Here is a 20846-nt window from a genome sequence, read left to right as displayed (position 1 = left end):
TAATAAGGTCTGATATGTAGTGCCCTTCTGGCTGCCTTTGGGAAACAAATTCTTTGGTAAATTTAAAATTAGTGATTTACAGTGTTCCCATATAAACATGGCTATTCCAAAGCTTTTGTGGCCACAGTTCTGGAAGAAATTTCAGTACCACATCCCACTTACAGTTACATGCAGTGATCTGGCACTGAAAAATACCAATGAAGGTATACCAAAAAGGTCTCTTCAGCAAAATAACTTTAGTTAGGGACAATACTACTTCCTAAATTGCTCTCAAATATTTCTCAAACAAATCCAGCAACTAAGACTCTTCAAAGAAAACGAAGAAGTGTATCCAGAGCTAATTCATATCTTGAACAGTATCTATCTACATCTGAATGCTCACAAATATTGGAGGGGCAAAAAGCAATTCAAAGTCCAGTGGATTCATACTGGAAGCCAAAATAATTTTTTTCTGGTAGCCTTAGTTGACCATATTGGAAGCTGTGGAAGTATTGATTACCTGAGAGTTTATCCACATGTGAGGTTCATGGATAGCAGATGAGCTTGTGGATTTGCAGTGCCAGGCCCTCCTCTGGATTACCCACAAATGTGGATTTTTTTTTTAATTAATTTTTTTTTATTTTTACATACAAGTTAGAAAGTCCTTGGAAATGAATGTAAATTGCTTTGTATGTAATGCTTACAATAGTATCAGCACAGGGAGTTAGTGAGATGTAAATTCACACCCCAGTGTAATGTGTCCTAATTTCTCCAAGCCCTAGGGCCATCTTGTTCCTGAATGAGAGCACCCAGATAGAGGTTTAAATGCATTTACTAAGGTTTCTAATTGTCCTGCTGTTGAATAACCTAAAGCATTTCTGCCTTGATGGAGAATGAGCTACTTAATCATGGAGACTGCAGAGGTTCAGTTTGCATCTGAGCTTTGCTTTTGTTTATTTTTGCTAGAACCTTTCACCTTATTTGGCAGAATACTGGAACACAGACTCTTCCTTGACTTTGAAAGGGGCATTTCAAAGTAATGTTTCCAACGTTGGACAGCAAATAGTTCTACTTAAATAAATACAAGTGGATGTTAGTTTTAGTGTGAAATGGTACAAGCAAAAATTCAGTGTGATCTATAACCATATATTGCCACCTGCCTTCATTTATCTGTTCTGCCTGGGCTTTCAGGTGGGAGGTATCACACCTGTGCCAGCAGTCAATTTGGGAATATCAGTTGGGAATGTGTAGCGGTGTGTTGTTTCCAGCTGACTCCTATTTGTTTTCAGGCCCAGTCTAACTATGTCATTGTAAGTTAACTCTTCTTTTGATTATGAGCAGTATTAATGTAGTACCTTCTGCATTTGACTAAAAACTTTCAGCAAAATGGTTGTTTCTTCAGTGTAGAGTTTTGTCAGGTGCTTTTGTCTCTGATTAAAATATGGCTTGCACATATGCTGGAGTGGTATTTCAGCCATGGTGGGGTGACATCTCTTATCCTATGATGTTGTGTGACACAGGTAGTGAATTAAGCTGCAAGCAGCAAGCTTTTTTCGGTTCTGTTACAGTAAAACATCTGGATATTGTATGAAGAGTGGGAACCTACTCTGACACTTTGCTGTCAAGGCACACTTCCTCAGTACTACCTCCCCAGGAAACTATTTAATGCTAAGAAAAGTTCCTGAAAGAAAAGAAAAAGAGCCTCAAATACAACGTTTTAAGCCTGGTGTACACGTGATGTTCGGGTTGAGGTTTTTTTTAATGAATATCACAGAATTACAGATATGTAGACTACATGTACCAATTCCTGTATTTAAAAAAATTACTATTTTAGCAGATTATGGTGCTACAAACATGTTGGCATAGTTTTACTACCTAAACTGTCCTGCAGTATAGTTATACTATAGTACATAGTATATACTGCAGTATAGTTGCACTATAGTATCCTGCATTATAGAGATGATTACCTGGGTTTGGGCTCTGTTTGTGTGTTTTTCATGAGTAGGCCAAGCTTTTTGCAGTGATACCCAATTGCTGTAATTTCCCTTCTGCAGAAAAGTGGCTTCAGGTACTGTGGGCAGCCCTACCGTGGTAGACCTCGCTGGCAGCAGCAGCAGGGCTGGGAAGTTTTTATAATTAGAAGCCTCGTATGTTTCTGCTACTGTGGACGCTGTGCCTTAGACTTGGTTACGGTTTGCTGTGAGGGAAAAAACCCCAAAAATAAAAAACGTTCAAGATGCCTTGTGCACAGACCTGAGACCCAGCCCTGCCCTTCCTGCGCCGCTGGACGGGAGCACACAGAGCAAGGGGGGAGGCTGCCGGTGCCGCTGCCGCACAAAGCGCAGGTGGGAGCGATTTTGCCCTCAGGGCCGCGGGGGCGCTGCCCGGGCGCCGTCCGGCTGCAGGGGGCCTCGGGCCGGGCCCCTCGCCCGCCTCGCACATCTCCGAGCCCGCAGGGCCAGCGGCCGCCGCCGCCGCTCCGGCCGCTGCCTCCGCCCGCCATTGGCCGTGCTCAGCCCTCCCCCGCTCCCCTCCCCTCCCGGAGCGCCGGGCAGCAGGGCTCGGGCGCTCCGCGGCAGCGGCGGGAGCCGCGGCGGGGCTGGGGCGCTCCCCGAGCGAGCGCGCCCGGCCAGCGGCGCCGGGGCTGGGCCGGAGCGGGGCCGCCCCCGCCGGCGGCTGAGGTTGAGCCGCGCCCGCGCGCTGCAGCCCCGCAGCCCCCCCCCGCTCCGCGCCTGCAGCGGGGACAGGAGGCGGCGGCGGCGGCTGCCCCTCGCCCGCCGTGCCCCGGCCGGGGCCGCGCGGGTCGCTCCGGGCGCAGGGCGGCTCCTCCTCCATGCGCCGCGGTGCCCGCAGCGCCCGGCTGCCCCGCGGAGCGCGGGGGCGGCGGGAGGCGGCGCGGGGCCGCGCGGAGGATGCCGGCGGGCGGCGGGGCGGCGCGGGCCCCCGGCGGGGCGCGCTCCCTCAGCCCCACGGCGCTGTCCCGCAGCCTGTCCCGCCTGCGCGAGCAGCGCGCCCGCTCGCGGGCCATGCTGGCCCTGGGGGTCACGCAGATGGTGCTCGGCTGCCTCATCGTGGCCGTCAGCTTCGCCGCCCTGGCGCTCACCACCTCGGCCCGCGTCCGCCACTCCTGCCCCTTCTGGGCCGGCTTCTCGGTGAGTCGGGGGGCGCGGGAGGGGGCGGGCGGGACCGGCGCCTGAGGGATGCTCGGCCGCCCGACAGGTGGGACGCGGGCGGCGGTCGCGGGCCTCGGCGCCCTCCCCGCGCTGAGGCGGGCAGGTGAGCTCCGCGATCGGCTGCGCCGTGGTCGGCACGGCCGCGGCGCTCCCCGGCCCGGCAGCAGCGCGGTGGCTCTTCCATCTCCCCTTTGGAAGGGCTGGCCAAGGTGGATTGGGTTTTATCAGCAGCGTCGGGTGAAAGTTGGGATGACAAATGAGCCTCTGGCGTTGGCTCAGCCGCCGGTGCCCGTTCCACGGGCGCTGACTTGGGCTCACCTTGAGACGCGGCTGGCGCGGGTCTGGCGCCGCTGCAAATTGAGGCACCAGGCGTGAGGTGCTGGAGGTGACCAAACGGGACGAGCACAGCAGGACTGGGGTTTAAGGTACACACACGGCATGGAAGAGCTCCCCGAGGAGAGCGCCAGTGCTCCGGCAGGGCTGGGAAGGCCGGGGCTGTGAGGCAGCCGAGAGCCCTGAGAGAGGCTGGGGCTCGCCCCAGGGGAGGCTGCCGGTCTGAAGGAAAAGGTCTTTTGCTCTGAGCGCAAACCGGGGTCCTTCTGATTCCTTTGTGACATCCTTGTCTACTTTCCATTGTGTCCTGCTAGCACAAATTTAAAACAAACAAACAGACCCGAAAACCCAGAGTTGATAGTCTGACTCAGGTGGTCTCATTTAGTGCTGATCATGAGTGGCTGCATCTGTGTGTGGGCGCAGTGCACACATGGACACATTAGGATAATCCTGCTTCATGAAAGTTTTTCTCATAAGCAGTGAAATGGGGCTTGACATTTATGAAGAATTAGGCATTTCTGAGGGCACTGGTAACAGGCTCTGTGTTATTGGTGAAGATTCGCTCCATTTAATTTAATGCGTTACTGGTTTCAATTATGTCTCTTCAGCTCTTTTAACGGACCAGAGAGTTTTCAACTTCAAACGTGCTTGTTAGAAACAGAGCAGTTAGATAAAATATTTTGGGTTATTTAGTTCTGAGCATGTGGTAGAAATAGTGTAATTTTTAAAAAGTTTTAAACTATTTAGTATGTTCTTATGCATTATATTACTTTTTTCTGAGTCCTTTACAGCAAAAGACTCATTCTGGATTAATTATTTAGATATCTTTCTTGATTTTGTTGTATTTTATTCTAGTCTTGAAAAGAAATATGAGTTTACACTAATAACATTGATGTTGTAATAGTCATTCTATTGAATTGGATCCTCTGCAAGATAATATGCAATTATTTGCTGTGATGAGGTGTGAGTTTTAGGTTCAGAATCTGGCTGCTTACATATTAATGTGCTACTAAACCAACACAGCTCAGGCAGCCTTTGTTTCTTGCCTTGGCAGAGTGAGCAGGAATACGCACAACTGCTTGTGGATTTCCGTAAACACAACTTTTTCAATAGCACCTTTTCCCCACCTCCTGTGTTCTGTGTGCAGAGACGCTTCTGGTGGTTATTGTTGTGCTCCAAGACAGGCTGCTTTCCTTACCGTGGTTGTTTCCTACTCTTCCCTCTGTGTATTTCACAGAAAATGTGTTTCCCGTGTAGAGTTCATGCTTGTTGCTCACCAGAGACACCAAACCTGTGATTCCAGCCTGTGGCAGAACGGGTGGAAGGCTCAGGGAATTGCAGGACTGCTGACTTAAAGGCCTTATTTTCCTGTGCTGTCAGAATGAGACAGGTGTACCTTGTTTCCTAAACTAAAGTTTACCTTCTGAAAAAATAATTCTACCTTATAAATTATCTGTCTGAGCATTAGAATAAACTTAGTTTCCTCCTATTATCCTTACCTCTAAGTCTCAAGAACTAAGAGAAAATAGAGCAGTTTTTGAAGCATGATGAGCCCTAAAGAACTTTTTGAAGTTAGTTGATTACACAGCCTTTTCTAAAAGCCCTTTGAGGTATTTAATGGATTTAACAAACACTAAATATATCATCACTCACAGCTGAAAAATGTTTCTGTGGAAGAGTAACAGTCTAGCTTGCTTCTATAAAATGCAGTTAAAGAAATAAATACAGGTGGATTTAAGTAACATGAGAGAAAAAGAATGGAACTGTCCTTCCCCTCTTTATTTGGTGCCAAAATCAGACACAGATATTAACTGCCTTCACACAACTTCCCCCTCACTTCTTGGAAGTAAATAACTGAGTCATTTGATATTGAAGTAGAAATTCTGAATCTATTTTGTTGTGTGTTTGTGTGGTATACTGTAGTTTTTAGTCATTAGAAATGCACATCCTAACAGGGAGTTGTCTTGGCATTGATACTTTTCAGCAGTTTTTCACAGCAAATGACCTGTCAATATAAATGAAGGCTTCAAAAATTTGTTATGAGTATTTCAAATGTTTCTGAAAATAATTTCCTACTGTTTGTAACAGTCTAACTGGTTGAAAAAAATTTCAAAATAGATCAGGCTGCATATTAGACTCCCAGAAAGTTCTGTAATTAAATGCAAGGAAAGATTCTGATTTCTCACTTTCTTTTTGAAATCAAATCAAGTGACCCATGTAAGTGAGAGCTTATTTAAAGAACAAGGCACCATAATTTCCATAAAACTTTGGTGAGTTCAGAGCTTATTTAAACATCATCCCATACCTTAAACATTTTATCTTTCATAGGAAAGATTAGGAAGATACTCTTTATCTTCATATACTTTGTATTAAGACATTTTTAAGGCAATTAATCAGAGTCAACCTCACACTGAGCAGAAGGAAATTTGAGGTTTAGATAAGCAGGTACTGGTTAATTCTCTGCATAGGCAGCATTCACTGGCAAGACCTTGCAATCTGTGTGCTGAAATGCTTGGCAGCTTGTTCTCATTGCAGTTTCCTGAGAAAATGGTGATTTCTTCTTCACATTCTCTCAATTGGGTAAAAGAAAATATTTTTCATATAAGGGAAATGAGCATAAGTGTCTTTGATCCTGTTAAGAACATCAAGAACAGAGTACCAGCCCCATTTTAATGGTGGAAGGATAGGTCTCAAAATCAGGCTGTTCTGGTAGATCACTGGAAGTATGAGCAGTGACAAGGTTATTTACCTCTCCTGTAGGTCCATAATTGCTTGAATATGAGAAAATATTTGTGCCCCCTTTGCCCTTTAGGATGCAAACCCTGTGCCAGTTGTGGTGTGCTGGTTGTGTGCGTGCCCAGATGGAAGGAAATGCTTCTGCTCAGTGATGTTCATGGTCCCTGCCAGTGTTGGGACAGCTGCAGCACACCACAGGCTCATGGAGCTGCGGGTGTGTGACTGCAAAAGCTAATCTCGCTTTGTGAAGTCATTTCTTCAAATTATTTAGAGGTTTGCAGAAAGATGTTTATCCTGCTACCCCCCCAATCTTGATTTAAGAAAATTACCAGGCTTAGAGACCAGAGTTCTCTCTAGTAGAGCAAAGTACTAATAAAATAGCAAACTAAATCCTAAGATTACCCAGGTTTCTAAAATTACTCTGGCACTAGAGTAATTGTGTGTATTCTTCTATCTCCTTTTTTATGTATGGTTACTTGGCAGTTGTTGTGTTCTTGTGTAGAAGTGTGTTGCTGGAAGACCTTGTGCTGCCTTTCCTTTTTTTTAAGTTTCTTCTCAATTGTGCCTCTTTCATCCATATCCCGTGTTCAGAGCAGATCAATTCGTCTGTGTTAAAAGCATCTTTAATGTAGAATGTTCTCAAGGTTCATGAAATATCTGCTTTTTTGTGTTCTTTGAAAATGGAAACAGATATAAAGGGAGATTGTTGGTGTGAACTCAAACCCAACTTTTCTTTTATGGAAAATATGTTATATACCTGTCTACTTTATTAACTGAGAAAGCTGAATGTCAGAGTATTTTCTGTAGTTTTCTATGACTTTGTACAAAATAGGTTTAAAAACCTCAGGTGGTGCTTAAAGGAGTTAACTTTCAAAAACTTCTACTTGTCTGTGACCCGGGCTGTTCCTCACATGCAGCAGCTTGTCCTGGCATGTTCCTGTACAAAGGCATTCTGGAAGTGAAGGGGAGATGACAATAAAGATAATTTGTTAGCAATTGTGGTTTTCTCTTCTTCTCCATTTCAGCTAAAGGGTTTGGGTTTTTTTCCTTCCTCCTCTCCCCTGCTCTGTCTTCTTCTGGTATTTCCCATTATTGCCTGTGGATAGTCAGAAGGAGTAGAGTGATAGTTGTAGCTTGGGGCAAGGAACTTTAAGTTTGCATGAGAAGCCTCTTGCCAACAGTGTGACTGTGAAAGCAAAGCCAAGTTCCTTGAGAGAAAGGAACCTCAGTGCTCCTGTGGTGTGATCCAGTGTTCACTGACTGGAACACATTTATTTGTTTATTTGTCTTGGAGATGACAATTTCATGTCTAGGACTCCAAGGGCAGCTTTCCTGTCCACCTGCTGTAGGTAGAAATGGAACTCCAACTCTGTGGTTATCAGGTGGTTTTTCACCAATGTCCCCTGTACTTGTGAGTGTGCTCTATGAGAGCTCTGGATCCTCTCTGGAGTATGAGAACCCATAGCATGGATTGCTTGGTTCTTTACTCCTGGTTAACACACACTGCCTGAGAGCTCAGCCTGCAGCTTCCTTGGAGGAAACTCTGCTTGGGTAAGAGTGTGTGACCAGATCCCTTCTCTGCAGAGGATTGTTCTAATAGCAGATTCCAAATCTGTGGACTCCTAGCTGTAGGGGGATAGAACATGGAATGCAATCTTATCCCCTAAAGAGTTGCAGCTGAACCAATTACTAAAGATTAGGAGCAGGCCTGATGTTAACAGGCCACACCTGTAGCCAATAAGAAGAGTGGTATAAAAGAGTGGATTGGGTGGCTCTGGAGTCAGTTGGCTGCTGTGAAGACAGGGAAGAGTCAGTGCCTAGAGGAGCTGCCTACAAGAAAACATCAAGGAGGTACAAAACTCTGGCAATATGGTACCCTTGCAATGTAATGTAATAAACCTTTGCAATATAATGGCCACATGATGATTAGTTTGTTGTGAACAAGTTGTTATTCTGTGAAGTTTGCTGCTGGTTCAGCAAATGTTCTATACCTCTAAATATTCACTTTCAGGCTTCTTTTGGAGGAGTTTGTATTGCTGGTTTGGAAATTGAGTAGGTACATTTCCACACAGACAAAGTTTTCAGGAGATGTATCAGACATCTAATGCAGATTATCAAACAGTCAAGCCCAGGGAACAAATGAAACTGATTTCTCTATATGGCTGTTGAAGATCTTATGTCATTCCTGAAAGGTGATGCCTCCACTCACTAGGACAGTTACTTTGATGTTCCTTGTTTCAATTTGGTGAAATTTAGAAGACCAGGAAATGGATCACTTCAAAAATCCTACAAGTGACTTGGTAATCCTTTGCCTCTTCACAGTCTGGCTAATAAGTCATGGTAGGTTTTTGCCAGTGATAGTCACAAAATAAAAGCTGCTCAATGGGATGGTACTTTTGAGAAGTAGAAGTGCCAGTTTGACTGATCACTGTTAACTCCTCAGTTAGGAATTGTAAGGTGCAGTCTCAGTTTTAGTTACAAATAGTGGAACCTTCAGTTATACACACTTGCAAAAGAATTACACGAACTTGGATTCTTTGAGGCATTATCTGTTACTGTGTACCACTGTATCCTTTATTAACTACCAGCCCCGGGTTTTTTCTGACTTCTTTTTGGATTTGCTAACACCTCAGGCACCTCTTTCCTTCCCTTTGCAAGTTTGTCAGGGCTTTGAAATGTGATCAGTCTGTGGAAGGAGGTCAGCTGTCTGGAACTTTGTGTCTCAGGAAGCCTGCTAGGGATGTGTGTTGTGCTACACAGTGTTGGTAAAAAAATCAGTCACCTGCACAGGCTTGCTTCTCACCTTCACAAGCTGCACAAGGGCTGCCATGTGCCTTGTCTAGGTGATGGATCATTATTAATTGTATTAGCATTCTTGGTTTGTACATCCTGACCATATTGTGTGACAGACAAAAAACCCAGAAACATCCAACCCAGAAAACCCATGAGGCTGTTAATAGATGCCAGTTAAACCTTGGCATTGGTGCACAGGAAGGGTCAGACACATCATAGAACATAGAACATAAGAGCTGAGAGGCCCTGGGTGCATCCTCTGTGCTTTGTGAAGTCTGTAGTCAGGCAGGGCTTTGGGACAGGGTGAAAGTGCCGTTTCCATATCCTGATGGAATAATAGCAAATCAGCTGGACAGAGGAACAGTTAGAAAGATGACAGCATTCTTTTTTAATTCTTTGAACTGTGCCTGGTAAAATAACTGTTTGTAACTTCTGGGGATTTGGGACTAAGTAAAACCTCGAGATTTTTTTGTCTCCAGTGCACTAGAGAATAGCAGACTCATGGGAGGCAACATTATTTTTTTCATGAGGCACATCAGCTTTTATTGGTTCTAAGCATGTTCTGTTGCCCTAGCCTTAAGAGCAATTTAATTAAAAAACTTCCTGTGTTACAGGAAGGAGTAGTGGAAGAAAGCAAAGATAATTATGATAAGAAGCAGGAGATGTCCAGTCTGTAGGGAAGAAATAGCATCGTTTTTATGAATCCCATATTATTATAAGTGACCTGTATTCTGAAGTCTTTATATTTCTGTAGGCAGCCAGAATGCAGAATTAAAATTTTTTCAGAAAGACAGGTGTATGTCTCAGTCTCTTTAGAAATAAAATATTTCTCCTGGATACTCGTTGTCCTTTCCAGCCATTTTTTTTAATGCTGGAAATGTAGGAGCATTTGGTGTAAAGGACAGTAAATACTGCCCAGGAAGGTAGGAGAGCTAGCTGTGAGGAACAGGTAAAGTCTATTGAGAAACTTGGACAGAGCTAAGTAGCTTGGTGGAAGTGGGAATTTCTAAGGTAAATAATGTAGTTATTTGCAGCTGCTGAACTTATTATGCCTTCATTTTAGTTTTATGTTGTGACTCACTAAAGGAATGAGTTGTGAATTATCATGTTTAATTAGGTATTCTTTCACAATTCATTTTTCTACTCACTCCTGTGCCTTCTGGGATCCAAGGGCAGAACAGATAATGGGACTGTGTAAGGTGTGAACTGCCTGAAAATTTGTAACTTACAAGGAGTATAACGATTTCAGTGGTGTATTTAGAGAAAGCTGCTCTTGTAGAAGCAGGTGCTGTGGTCATTACCTCATCTCTTTGGGAGCAACCACATTGCTTTAAAGGAGTGTTATGCAAATGTGACAAACCTAGGGAATTCATAATTGAGGAATATTTATACATTCAGAGCATCCTAGCTTACGTGCAGGCAACATTTTAAGATCAATATGCCCCAAAGCTTAGTCTTCCATCTCTGGCAAAGTCACAGAATCACGGTGTCTACCCCATAAACAGAGGGTTTGCAATCTGTTTGTGAGGACACTGTTGAGCATTCCTTCACAAGCTCTTGCTTGTGCAGTTTGAAACTGCAGTCCTGTCCCCAGTCTATTTGGTCATTGTTATTTTTGGTGGTCTGTGGATGTGTCCCTATCAGTGTTCCAGGTCTGGTCATGTGTGTGCTCCCACTCACTGCTCCTGCTCACCAGGAGTGTTCTCAGGGCACACAGACTCTGCTCCTGGGGATGAAATGGAGCCAGAGGATGAGCTGGGAGAACAAATGGAATCTGACTGCTGGGAGGATGAAATCTCTGGGCCAGAATGGAGCCTGTCTGAGCAGTCACTCATCCACTGAGGGCTTGGTGTGGGTGCTCTCAAGACTGGATTCTTTTGCAAACAGATCTGCTCACGTTCCACTTGCTCTTTGGTTATTCAGGTAAAACCTGTGAGGCCAATCTGAAAACTCCTGTATTGTGCAGAGGATCTGAGCTCTCTACAAATGGCTAGAAATGCTTTGTGCTGGGCAGAATTTTCCTCCATCCTGGTTACATCTCCGTTGGCAGTTTGATGCAGGTCTGCAGATTAAAATAGCCAGTTCTGAGGAGCAGATGCCAGTGCTTGGTGTGTTACATTTAAGGGCCTTGAGTGGGTGGAGAACTTTTGAGATAATTTGCAGTAAATGAGAAATACTTACTGCAATTACTGCTGCATCACTTATACTCAGACATTGTTTTCCAATACATTGTGGTTTAAAAAATGGAATAATTTCATAATATTCTAAAAAGTGTATTATTTGATCTTATTATTGGTTTCATTTGGCTTTTTCATATTCTGATAAAAATGAGAAAATGTAAACACTTTGAAGAATATGTATTTTTACTTCGAGGAGGCAAACTGAATTTAACGCTTTGATTTCTGATCTTTATAACAGCTTGATTTAAACTTGGGTAGTTGAAATAGTAGCACAATTTTAAACTTTTGGGTCTAATTTACAAAGTAGGAGTTACTCTACTTTGCAAACTTGCTTTCCATTTTGAATATGAACTTTCCTTCTTTCTGGAAGCCATCATCATGAGTAATTTCTGTTCTGCAGAACCAGCAAATAATGTCCTCACTGATAACTCTGCAGGTTTGTTATTTCTGTCACTGACAAAGAGTCAATCTCAGCAGAATTATTTTCATGTGTGGGGTATAATGTACTTATGAGATTTTTTTTTTTTTTTTGCTACTGTTTTAGCAGAAAAGAGCATGGCTTAATCTGAAGATTCTAGATAAGCCTTCAGTGCCAGAGAGATAAACACAGGTGGTTTTAAACTGAGCACACTTAGTCCAGAGGCACTGAGAGATAATAAACATGTAGCTTTATGCTGTCACTTTTGTATTCACTCTCTTCAGGGGAAAAAACTCTTCATCTGTGTGAAAAATTGTGTTTGCAGCTATTTTTCAGATGTGACATTTTTTTGTCTGCTAAAGAAATTAAGATTACTCTTTAGTTAAAAAAAACCAAACAAAACACTAAACCAGCATTGAGCATTCAATGTAAAGAGCCAAGGGACAACCTGATTTATCAATAATAAACACAAGTCATTATCTCCCTATAATGCATTCCAGTGAGCATGGTTCTATCAGAACAGTTCAACTCAATGGTTTTCCTTTGTTAGAGCAGTGGAAGCATTTGTTGACTAATGCTACTAAAATAGTGGAATAATTTGTTGACTAATGCTACTAAAATAAGAGGTGTTCAAGTTCTGACTCTGTAAACAGTCATCAAGAATTTTGATGTTGCTGTGAACACGTGTGACATTGCTCTGTCATTCCGGAAATAACATTGGTAGAAAGTGGTTTTGTCATATCTTGAAATTAGCTGTAGTTCAAACAAATTTTATCTTTCCCCAGGCTTAAATACAAAACCTTTTGAAAACTTGTGAAATATATGGCTTAAAGAAAAAATAAATATTCCCCTCTCCAGTGCAAAGGCTGCTGTCCTGTGTTTGTGTTGATGTGAAGGGAGCTCAGTCTGGTCTATGTGTCTCAGGTCATCCAGAGTATCAAACTGTGCACTTGACCCTTTACATGTTCCCTCCTAAACAGACATTTTCTGGGGGTGTGTAGGACCACTTACACGTTCTTGTGGCAAGTTTCAGTTTTTCTGTTTGTGAGCTGAAAATAAAAATGCATTTAGAAAACTCCTAATGAAAGTGTGGCATCTTTAGATGAAGAAGAGATGAGCTCCCTCTTGCTTGCCTATGCAGACATGATTTGTATCTGCAAGGTTATTGTGTTTATTGCAAAGGAGAATAAACCAAATGGATGCTGTTGTAGTCCTTTCTGCCTTGAAAATTGCTTTCCAAAAAGCAGTGTTAATTCAAGTGCTAGATTTGAGTTTTCATTTTGCAGTGGTTTTAAACATAATAGAGTTTTCATGTGAAATAAATTTTCATTACACTTAAAGAGTAAAAGGGAGCATCAAAAAAGAATATTCCTGAGTTTGCAACAAATATTTGGTTATAAAGGATACTTGAAAAGCCTTGACTTAGGGAGTGGGAATTTATTTGGATACATCAGAGTATGATGAATAATTTTTATCTTCAAAGTAACATTAAAACCAGAACAAGACAAGCCACAAAACACCACTGGAGTGGGGGGTGTGGGGAAGGAAGGAAGGAAGGAAAATGCCTGTAGGATAATGGCTCGTGCCCTGGAGACACATTCCCATTGGTCTGTAATTGCAGGGCTCCCTCACAGCTGCACCGCAGGATTCCTGTGATGCCCCCGTGCCCAGAGGGAATGGAGCCGGTGACTTTGCCTGCCTGACAGCCCCGCACACTTTGGGTGCGATGTTAACAACTTGTCCCTGTTGCCTTTATGCATAAACCAGCAATGCAGGTCCTTTCAGAAGGACACAATAATGTTATGGTAGGTAGGAGTCAGGTTTAATGTGTAGGCTGAAGTCTTTCACATCTGTTCTGGTACAAGAGGAGACATTAGCTTTTTTAAGGAGTTCCTAACAGGAAACTCTTGTCCTGGTTATTCTTGTGTGACATATATTGGTCTGGGCCTAAGGAATTTATAATAGTTTAGAACTTCTTTTCCTCCCTTAAAAATTTTCTTTTCTTCCTTCTGAAATTTGGAATAAAGCTTCACAGTCTGACCATACTTAGAGATCCTGTGAAATATCACTACAATAAGTAGTAACTAGGAACAATACTAAATCATTGCTGTCTGTTTTTGAAGTTTGTGTTAATTCAGTAAATATTTTCTTTCCTACCTAAGTAGTTTAAATCTTCAGTGCAGCTTTTCCTTTGAGCTTTTCAAATACTCACAGTGTGGCTTGACAGACTCATTTCTCTTGGTATGTAATATTTGCCTTTTGAGTGGAGGAGAACCTTTACTGTAAAAGCAATAATGACACTCCAAACAATAAGGTGTTGTACAGATAATAAGGATAACCAATATCACACCAACATCTGGTGGCATTTGGTGTCTGCCAGAGGCCATGTGCTCATCTTCCTTCGCTGACCTTCTGTTGTGGTTTAACAGAGCTTGGTTTTTAGCTCAAGAGAAAATTAAGGAGTGATTTCCTGGAAGGAGCTTGGCCTTCCTTTGGACCTCCCTTCTGGAACTGGTGGATTTTCTCTTCCTGTGGGCTAAGTGTCTGAAAGATGGGATATCAAACCAGCTGTTAGGGAGAGTGCTCCCCAGGGACAGGAGCTGCGAGTCCTGAGTGAGGCTTGTCTGTAGAGTTCAGTCACACCCATCACTGCTTTGTGAACCTAAAGGAATGGGCAGAAGCAGAAAGAAGCAGAAAGAATTTGTTTTCTACTTCTGATCCTGCACCTTCCCCTGCAGCAGTGCCCTTTGTGGCTTTGGAACTCAGTACTAGGCAAATTGTCATGTCCTTCCCCTTGACAGTTCCTTCCCATGTCCTGGCAGTTTCAAAACTTGCCTTCCAGTATGAATTATTTGGGGTTAGCTTAAGGTTTTGCCTCAATCAGCTGTTTTGGTTCATAACTACAGAAGTAATTATCTTGTTAATTAACCTATTTTGAAAAATTAGAGATGCTAAGAAATAATGGGGGGAAAAGGAGTCAATTTAAGAGTTACAGTTACTTTTCAATCTTGAATATTTCGGCAGCAAGCAATTTTATTTTTATTTTTGGAGGTTGGTTATTTTGGGGTTCTGAAGATTTCCCTTCATCAGTGTCTGATTTTATTTATATAACATCAATGAAACAATATAGGTCTGTGAAGAATTTTACCTATGGAAAAGTAATTCTATATGCACTAACATTTAGAACTCCTGGAAAGTAAAAATCAATTAGATTTTTTTGTTTATAGTTAGGTATATCATATTTAGGAACTATATGGGAGTCCCCAGACAATATATTTCATTGGATCTGCTGTATGTGACTTAATCAAGAAAAAGAATCTGGTGCCAAATTGAATGCTGTAGTGAAGAGCAGTAGCTCAAATTCTTGAAAATGAGATAATTTAGAAATTAGAGCAATGTTTTAAACAATATTTCCCTCATTCATAAAGGTCTAAAAATGCTTCTGGTGTCTTCTGTCTGTCTATTAACCATATAACATCAAAAATGTTAGACCTCCTTTTGACCTCCTTTGCCTCAGGAATCAATGTTTTAGACAGTTTAGCTGTTATTGATGTAATTCTTGTGTAGAGTTTGAGGAGGTAAATGAGACCAATGTCAGGTTTTGGGTTTTGGGTGAAGCATGGCAGAAAGCAGCACTGGAGCTGTGCTCGGGCTCACCCAGCTGGCCAGGAAGCTCCACGGTGAGGCAGGAGTGTCAGGGGAGGTGTCAGCAGGGCCCAGCTGCTGCACAGGGGTCCCAGCCCCACCGGAGAGCCAGCGCTGTCCCTGCTCCTTGGCACCTGGAGGGGCAGCCAGGGATGGCTCTGCGGGAATTGCAGCAAGTCCTGCCCTGCTGGCGGCTCAGCAGCACCAAACTGAGCCCATGGGTGTGAGTTGTGACTTGCAGCTCGGGCCAAAGGACGTGCCAAAGGTGAATAGCATGTGGAAATTTTATACTGAAAAATAGCATGAGGCTTTGTGATGTGTTCTGTTTTCTGAAAGCAGAAAATTCAACAGTCAGTGTAATTATATTTGTTTGAAGCCCACAAGAAGCCTGTGGATTAACAATAATGCGCAATGATTGCATTAATCAGTAGACTCTGGTGGAAATGAGAGGTTTAATGGTATAAATACATATAATAGTACTTTGGGTGAAGTAAAAAATACTTTCTGAGGAGATCATCCAGAAGAAGATGAAAAATTGTAATTTTACAAACAGGTCTGGAGAAAAGGGTTCCTTTCTTTCCCAATTAAATTGCCAGTGAATAGCTTGAGAAAGAAAAGATAGGCTTGTATATTAAAGAAGGTAGTTTCTCTAGCATGGAAAAGGTTTCCTCATATAGCTGTTTTAGTTAGTAAAGTTGTAGTTGGATGGGGTGTGGTTTACTGGATTTCTCAGAAGCAGCTGCTAACTTCAGTGTAAGGTAATAAAATGTATTAAAAATCAATGTATTTCTTTGGTGTCTGTTAAAGAATCCCTTGGTCATTTAAATAGGAGAAATGTTTGCTTCCCCAGTTGCCACTTGAAATGCCTGAGGAGTGGGAAGATGAGAATAAGCAAATAGTGTGTTCTCAGACAAGATTCACACCTCCTCACTCCCCAAAGAACTTTCTTAAGAAATGTGCTATCTGTTCCCTCTGTGTTTCCACATCTGACAAGTGATGAGCTGTTACTTCAGTAAGCTCTAAATATGCCCTACCATTGGATAACAGGGTTGTACAAACATGCTGAGGGAACTCTAATAAACATTATAGTGATGAATAGTTCTTGCCCTTCTTTGCCTGAGAAATTAAAACTTGTCTAGCTTAACCTACCCATGTTTTTAAAAAGTAACTAGAGCATGTTGCAGGGACAATGAATTCAGTCATTTCACTGACCCAGTGGTCTGTAGCAAGGCTTTAAGGAATGTGCCAGCAGATAGTGCAAGGAATATTTCCTAGAAATCTAGGATTGTAATATAGCATTAGTCAAGATATAGATTCACAGTTTATAATCCTGTGGAATAACAGATATATAGAAGTAACCCTCTTAAATAGAAATGGAAATTCTGCACAAATATTTACTTTTGGAGGTTTTTTTTGTTAATTTGGGCATTTTTTTTGCTTAGTGGGTATTTTTTGTCTGAGTTTTTTGTTTGTTTGTTTGTTTTTTAATCTATATTGTGGGGATTTCATAATATGGTGTCGAAACAAACTAGAACAGGGTAAGCTGACAGCTGATCTTTCAAGGATGTGCTGCCTGTAGGGGTTTGTTTGTTGTTTTGTTTTCCTATAAAATGGAGGTCAATTATTCAGAAGGAAAAAAAGCAGTGAGATCCAGAAAATTCTCTTGCTTGGTGAGGTAATAATATCAGAGTTTTGACAGTGACCTTTCTGTCTGTGGAGGTGAGGGTCTCCAATTGCTGTATTGAGCTGGGAGCTGTGCCCTGGTGCTTTTGTCAGGTTGCCTTGGCTCCCAGCTCCCATAACCTTTGTGCTTGAATGCAGCCAAGGGTCCCTTCCCTCAGTGAATTAAACTCCTCCTGCCTTTCTGTCAGTTCTGTGATCTCTTCCTCTGCTCTCTCTCATCTGGCTCCTTTGTAGAAAGTGTTGATCAGAGGAAAGTTTGCAGAATCCAATTTATTCTCGACTGAGAGTAAAAAGTGGTTAAATATGATTCTGTGTAGTTTTTTTACTGGTTATGCATTCACCTTAGGGAAACAACCAAAACTAAACCCACCAAAAAAAACCCCAAACCAGTAAGCATTCAATTTTTATTTGATCTTAATAATGTTCCTCCTAGTTGAATTGTATGAGGAAGGGAAGAAACATCAGTCATAAAGTTAGTGCTTATGGAAAATTAGTGTATGAGGGAAAGGACAGGATTATTTAGTGGTCAGAATTGTCTTCTACCAACAGAATTATCTCCTCCTGCATCAACACAGTTAAAAGGCTGACTTCCAAACAGCACAGCTTTGCTAAGGGTGTGAAAGTCATGTCCTAAATAAAAATGCAATCAGGCTTGAGAAAAAGCACTGTGGAGATGCTGCTTGTGATTAGGAAGATATTTGGAGTCTTCTCCAAGTTTGTTAAATAGTAATGGAGCTACCTGGGCAGGCTGGGCAGCTCAAGAGTAAGTGCAGGTTTGGGTTTGAAAGTTGCAAATCCCAAGTGTGATCAGTGATGAAAGAATTGGGAAAAGGCTGCTACTATAATCTCATAGAAACTGCCAGAAACTCAAAAGATAGTTTTTTAACAGTGATCACATACTAAACAACATTATCTTCATAGGCTCTAATTAGCTGCCAGAAAAATGAGCATCCTTTCTGACAGTTTCTTCTATTTGCCTCCACTGACCCACAGAAGCAGAATATCCTTCTGATTTTGATCAAGAAATTTATTTGACAAAAATAAAAATTCACTCATCAAAATGTAGGTATATAACAAAAACTTATCTACATTGTAGCAAAACAATAGAAACTTAGCTGTGTTACAGCAAAAGGAGGTTGAAGTAAATTAAGAGGGCAAGTAAAGCTGACATGGACTCCAAACCAGCACCAAAGGCTGATTGGTTTTCTCTGTAAATAATTTCATTTGGACACAAGCTAGACTGCACTTCATAGACTCAGATGGCGGGACTTGACTTATGAGTTTTACTGGTGTAAGACTATATTTTGAGCGAGGGATTTTCTCTTCTTTTTCTCTTTTTTTTTTCTTTGGCCTGCATGAGTTTAATACCTGATGGTGTGTAACGAACTGGGCAGCAGCAGTAGCTTAGCAACATCAGCTAGTGCTGATGAGCAGCTAGTGCCAAAGAACAGTGTTGGCTTTCATCATTTTAAAATGCCAGCTGGTTCTTTAATAGTCTTTCTATATTTAGAGATTAATTGATAGTTGTGTTTTAACTTGTAGACCTAGGCTGGATTTCACCACTAAATTGTTTGATAAAGAATTTGGGAGTCTCAGAAGTTTTAACTGTAGGCGTTGATATAAGATGTAGGAAGGGCATGGTGATAACTAAATCCCCAGGTGAGATACTTGGTGATGGAGAGTACACAGAAACCTTCCCTGCTTCCAATCCACTGTAAGTGCACCAGCAAAGCTGCCTGAATGTACCAAAGGAGTGCTAAACTGCCTTCTCTGAGAATTATGATGTTCTCTTAATAAATAGTAATGTCCAAAAATACATACACATTTTTGTGTAAGCAAATTAGAAAATAAATTAGTATTGCAAGCATATTCTGTGCTTATATGTATGTACACACTAAAATAAAATATCAAGAATGTATTTTTTTACAGAAATCATCAAGTTTTAGAAATATGCACCTGGCATGGGTCTCAACAGCTCATCTATTCTATTTTCAGTGTGAGATCCATCTATAAACAGCAGCATCTCCAGCTGAGTGTTTGTTTAGATGTTCCTGAAGTAAGGTAATAAAGGAATCTGTGTAACCTTGATTGCATCTTCCAGCACCTAACTGTGCTAATATGAATCTCATACATTAACTCTATATAACCTAATAGGGAATGTGAATTTTTTCTGGAAGTTAAACTTCTGATATTTTTTGATGCATATATGGTGGACACAAGGGCAAATGTTGCTATTCATTTGTTGAGGATTTTTAAACCACCAGAAAATGCCACTGCTCTTTAGCCTGGGTAAACCATACAGAACTTTCACTTACAAATAGTTTTCCAAAACTCTTTGCATCTTTATTTCTGACCTAGATTCTCTACAGTGGTTGGGTATATTTAATGACACGTGGGCAAGCTGGGCAGAGCATTCTTGCTAAGAATCTTCACCAGTGCTTATTGCAGCAGGATGGATACTGTGCAATCTGTATGGATGACACTCCTGCTAATTTGTTCCCAGATGCTGTCTGTGCCCCTGTGCTCCTCTGTCACTTTGTTATTTATATTTTAGTTCCTGGCTAAACTAATCCTCAAGTCCTTTTCTGCATTTTTCCCATTTTATGACAGTTAGGTCCCTTTATGTACTCAAGTATTAATACCTTACTTCTCTTGAGTTTACTTTTCAGCAGTGTTAGAGCATCCTCATTTGCAAACACCTTTTAATTTCCTGTTTGAAATACTTGCTTTTCATATTTCTAAGTTCTTAGGTTGGTTGTGGTACCAGCATGTCTCCCAGCTTGAGGTCATGTGTGGATGGTTATCCCAGTGTGTCTCCAGGGAGCTGTGTGGGTTCAGCTGTGCACTTCTGTGACCGTGCTCACAGGGGTCATAGGATGAGGGAAGAGATGAGGATCTGACTGTGTTTCAGAAGGTTTGATTTATTATTGTATGATATATATTACAGTAAAACTATACTAAAACAATAGAAGAAAGGATTTCATCAGAAGGCTGGCTAAGAATAGAAAAATAACAAAGGCTTCTTCTTGGACAGAGAGTCTGAGCCAGCTGACTGTGATTGGCCATTGATTAGAAACAACCACATGAGACCAATCACAGATGTACCTGTTGCATTCCACAGCAGCAGATAACCATTGATTACATTTTGTTCCTGAGGCCACTCAGCTTCTCAAGAAGAAAAATCCTAATGAAAAGATTTTTCAGAAAATATTATAGCTACGCACTTCCAGAATGAATTCTGCACACTGGGCTCTGACTCATCTTCTGGAGCTCTTTGAGCGTGCAGACTGGGTAGCACTAAACTGGGAAGTGTGCTCCCCCAGTGGCTCTGCTCCCCCAGCATCTCTGCTTCCCCAGCATCTCTGTTCCCCCAGCAGCTGTGCTCCCCCAACGGCTCTGCTCCCCCAGCGGCTATGCTCCCCCAGCGGCTCTGCTTCCCCAGCAGCTCTGCTCCCCCAGCAGCTGTGCTTCCCCAGCATCTCTCATGCTGGCTGGCTCTGGATGGGCATATAAATCCATGGGCTCAAGACTAGAGCTAGATCTTGTTTCTTAAGGCTCAGCAAAACAACCAAAATACACTCCAGCTATCAACAAAAACCCAACAAAACCCCCACACCCTACCACAAAAAACCTGAAACAAGATGAAACAAGCAAACAAAAACACAAACAAACAAACCAACCCCCACAAGCACCCAACCAAAACAAACCCTGCCGAGGCAGAGCCGTGGATGTCAGCTTCCCAACAGCATCTGCTCCCTCGGCAGCTCAGCTCCTGCTGGCCTGCACTGCCTGTGGGTGTGACACTCCTGTTACACACACGTTGTTTTGGTGAGCTGCACACACTCCCTGTGCTGATCCATAGCAGGCTTTTTGAGGGGTGGAAACTCCTGGGTGATAGCTGGAGAT

General features: G+C 42.4%; 1 protein-coding gene across 5 annotated transcripts in view; it reads left to right on the top strand.

The window, feature by feature from the left end:
* The first annotated feature begins 2941 nt into the window (after nucleotides 1-2941).
* Nucleotides 2942-20846, top strand: part of ENTREP2 (endosomal transmembrane epsin interactor 2) — a 91152-nt gene continuing 73247 nt past the window's right edge. For 4 of the 5 annotated variants that reach the window (XM_036389574.2, XM_036389572.2, XM_036389571.2 and 1 more), the window contains exon 1: nucleotides 2943-3131. In XM_036389574.2, coding sequence (XP_036245467.1) covers nucleotides 3006-3131 — 126 coding nt within the window. In that variant the 5' untranslated portion in view covers nucleotides 2943-3005. Of the gene's footprint in view, nucleotides 3132-20846 lie in introns of all 5 variants that reach the window. The other variant, XM_036389569.2, reaches the window with a different exon arrangement.

This window comes from Molothrus ater, chromosome 13, assembly GCF_012460135.2.
Source record: "Molothrus ater isolate BHLD 08-10-18 breed brown headed cowbird chromosome 13, BPBGC_Mater_1.1, whole genome shotgun sequence".
NCBI classification, from domain to species: Eukaryota; Metazoa; Chordata; class Aves; order Passeriformes; family Icteridae; genus Molothrus; species Molothrus ater.
This window is presented reverse-complemented; position numbering and strand designations above follow the sequence as displayed.